This window comes from Atta colombica, unplaced genomic scaffold (assembly GCF_001594045.1).
Source record: "Atta colombica isolate Treedump-2 unplaced genomic scaffold, Acol1.0 scaffold88, whole genome shotgun sequence".
NCBI classification, from domain to species: Eukaryota; Metazoa; Arthropoda; class Insecta; order Hymenoptera; family Formicidae; genus Atta; species Atta colombica.
In genome coordinates, this window is record NW_017259581.1 from 2,202,539 (window position 1) to 2,205,531 (window position 2,993).

Here is a 2,993-nt window from a genome sequence, read left to right on the forward strand (position 1 = left end):
TTTTGATTTAATACATTTTTACCAATCTTTGTCAACAATTCAAGTTAGAATTTTACATGAAAAAAAAAACAAAAATAAACACGTTAAACTTTACACTTCAATATTCAAAAATTTGAAGATAATAATATACATTGATTTAAAAATTAGGTATTACATCAATTTGAAGACAAAAACACAATGCTGCGACGATGGCGACGAGACACACAATGTAAGGAGAAAGTTTTATCTACCAGGTTCACCAGCTGGCAAAGGTGCTAAATGGGAATGGGCAGGTGATTCAGATGATTGGCATACTTATGACATGGAAGTGCAATGTCTTATAGAAGAAGCATGGGCGAGAGTAAGTATACGAATATTTCCAAAATAAACAATTTTTGTGCTTGAGTCTTCTAATAAAAAAAAAATATTTTTTCCAGGGTGACAAAACTATCGACATTTCCAAAACTTACTTGGGTTTCCCTTACATTATCAATTTCTGCAATCTGACGCAAGTGAGATGTTGTACGGGCTATGTGAGGCCGATAAGACGAATACAACAGGCGCCTTATCCACTGGTCAAAGTCGCGCTAGAAGAATTGCAAGTCACTTCCGGGAGGAAATCTGCGTCGGTTACGGTTAAAAGTTCCACCGTCAAAGTTACACATAAGAAATCGTCTAATGGAAGTACAAAGAAAAATAACAAGAAAGTGAGTTTTTTCTTCAACGTGATGTTCCTATATTGGAGATACTCACTTGTGAATTGTCTTTTTCAGAGTAAAAGCGGAGAGACGAACGGACCGACGAATATTGCACGCGTTATTCTCAGTAATTTCAATATATTTGGCAGCAAACATGGCATCGAGAACACTCCCGCAACGACGAATGTGGAATCCACTCAGAAGAGGAAGACCTGGGACACGGTACTGGACGTCGATTCCAGCAGCACTAAGAGCGGTCGCAGACCGAGCGTGGACACCGTATCCACGTATTTAAGTCATGAAAATCCAGTAGACTTGCTGGACAGCAGCATGGGAAGCGATGACGCGTTTAAGGATTCCATTCTTGGTGTGTTCTTATATAAAAATACATTTACTTGTTTTAACTATTCAATCATCTATAAATTTACATCTTTAATTTTAATATGAGAAAATAGCTCATTCATATATATTCATTTAATTAGAATATAAATTTTAATTTTGGTATTTGAATGCATTTGTATGTTTACCTTTCGGGATTTTTTTCGAACAGAGTCGAACGTTCGAAATAATACTAATATGTTAATGATACTAATATGTTAATTACTATAATATTAATTACTCTAGGGATGGACGCTACGTCGGATGTGATATCCCAATATGTGAAAGTGGTGGAAAGCGACGGTTCCGATTCGTGTCCGGTATGCCTGGGCACTCCAGAACCATTGACGGTCGAACTGACGCGTTGCAGGCACAGACTGCACTTGGCGTGTTTGAACGCGATGCTTAGCTCCCAGCAGCCACCCATGTATATACAATGTCCAGTTTGTCGTATGATTTATGGCGAGAAAAGAGGCAATCAGCCGCCAGGCATGATGAACTGGACGCGGATACCGCGAGCATTACCGGGTTTCCCGAAAACTAATACTATACAAATTACTTACGAGTGAGTGAGACAAAAAAAAAGAACGAAAATCTTTTCATATAAATCATATCATAACGATATTCTTCAAAGATTTTTATCAACAATTTTAAAAGAACTAATTTTAGATTAATTTTATTTAGAATAAATAAATTTGATACGAATCTAATTTGAGATAAATATTGGATAATAAATGAGAGAATTAATATCTCTTTCTCTGAATAAATATATATACTCAGGGAGAAATATTTATATCAATTTTCATTTTAATTTTCTCAGCATCCCATCCGGAATTCAGAGTAACGAACATCCAAATCCGGGTCAAGCGTATTACGCCGTGGGCTTCCCCCGTGTGTGTTATCTTCCGGATAATAGTCTTGGTCGCCGTGTATTGAGATTGCTGCAAGTTGCGTTTGAACGCAGATTGATCTTCACGATCGGTCGATCGGTCACTACCGGTCGCGAGGACGTCGTCACATGGAACGAGATCCACCACAAGACCGAACTCGGACCGTCCACATCCGGTCACGGCTATCCCGACCATAGTTACCTCGAAAGAACGCTCGCAGAACTGGCAGCGCAAGGTGTGACTGATGGGCAGTAATTGCCGATATATCAACAATTGCATTTATTGAAATTATTAACATATAAATGAAGTGTTCATACAAAAATCAGTTGACCCATGTAATTCTGAAAAAAGGAATCGAGATTTGGCAGCTTGAAATATTGGCTGCAGGAAAAGCAACTCTGCAATTATAACATTCTTTATGGTTTATTAATACATTTAGATCTAATGAAAAACTAAAGGCAAAAATCCACCAATCATATTAAAAAATTTTACGACAGTTGCAAATCTGTTTTTCCTACTGAACGCAATTATTTATAAAGCTTCGAAATCTTTCTTACTATCGAACATAATACTATCGAAGGCTGACTCATTTTTGCATACTGTATGAACATTCGCGATAAATTTAAGGTCATTGTTAGCACTTTGCTCAAAAATTTATGAATATATTGGTTCAAAATATGAAAAATAGTTATTTAAATTTTATTCGGTTATTTTGTTTTTTTTTTTAATTTATTAAATTTAATTTTATTTATCAATATCAGCTTATTAAAACTTCATCGACAAAGTGTTAACATAAACTTATGTCTTAGAGAAAAAAATTAGCACGAAGAAATTGGAGATGTATATTTTAAAACATTTATTTGATCTTTATTCCGTGCTAAGCAAGGAACTGATAGATATATTCTAGAGTTTTAGATTTATATATTGGGTTGTCCGGAAAATTCGTGCAGATTTTGAAGGAAAATTGAAACACAAAAGATTTAAATTTTTAATTTCATTTATTAAATTTAAATCTTTTGCGGCACGAACTTTCTGGACAACCCAATAT

General features: G+C 35.4%; 1 protein-coding gene across 1 annotated transcript in view; it reads left to right on the forward strand.

Annotated features, from left to right (window-relative positions):
* Window positions 1–2,465, forward strand: part of LOC108693106 (protein deltex) — a 3,170-nt gene extending 705 nt beyond the window's left edge. The window contains exons 2-6 of the mRNA XM_018201810.1: window positions 148–340; window positions 417–686; window positions 753–1,044; window positions 1,302–1,620; window positions 1,876–2,465. Coding sequence (XP_018057299.1) covers window positions 148–340; window positions 417–686; window positions 753–1,044; window positions 1,302–1,620; window positions 1,876–2,200 — 1,399 coding nt within the window. The 3' untranslated portion in view covers window positions 2,201–2,465. The remainder of the gene's footprint in view (window positions 1–147; window positions 341–416; window positions 687–752; window positions 1,045–1,301; window positions 1,621–1,875) is intronic.
* The last annotated feature ends 528 nt before the right edge of the window (window positions 2,466–2,993 follow it).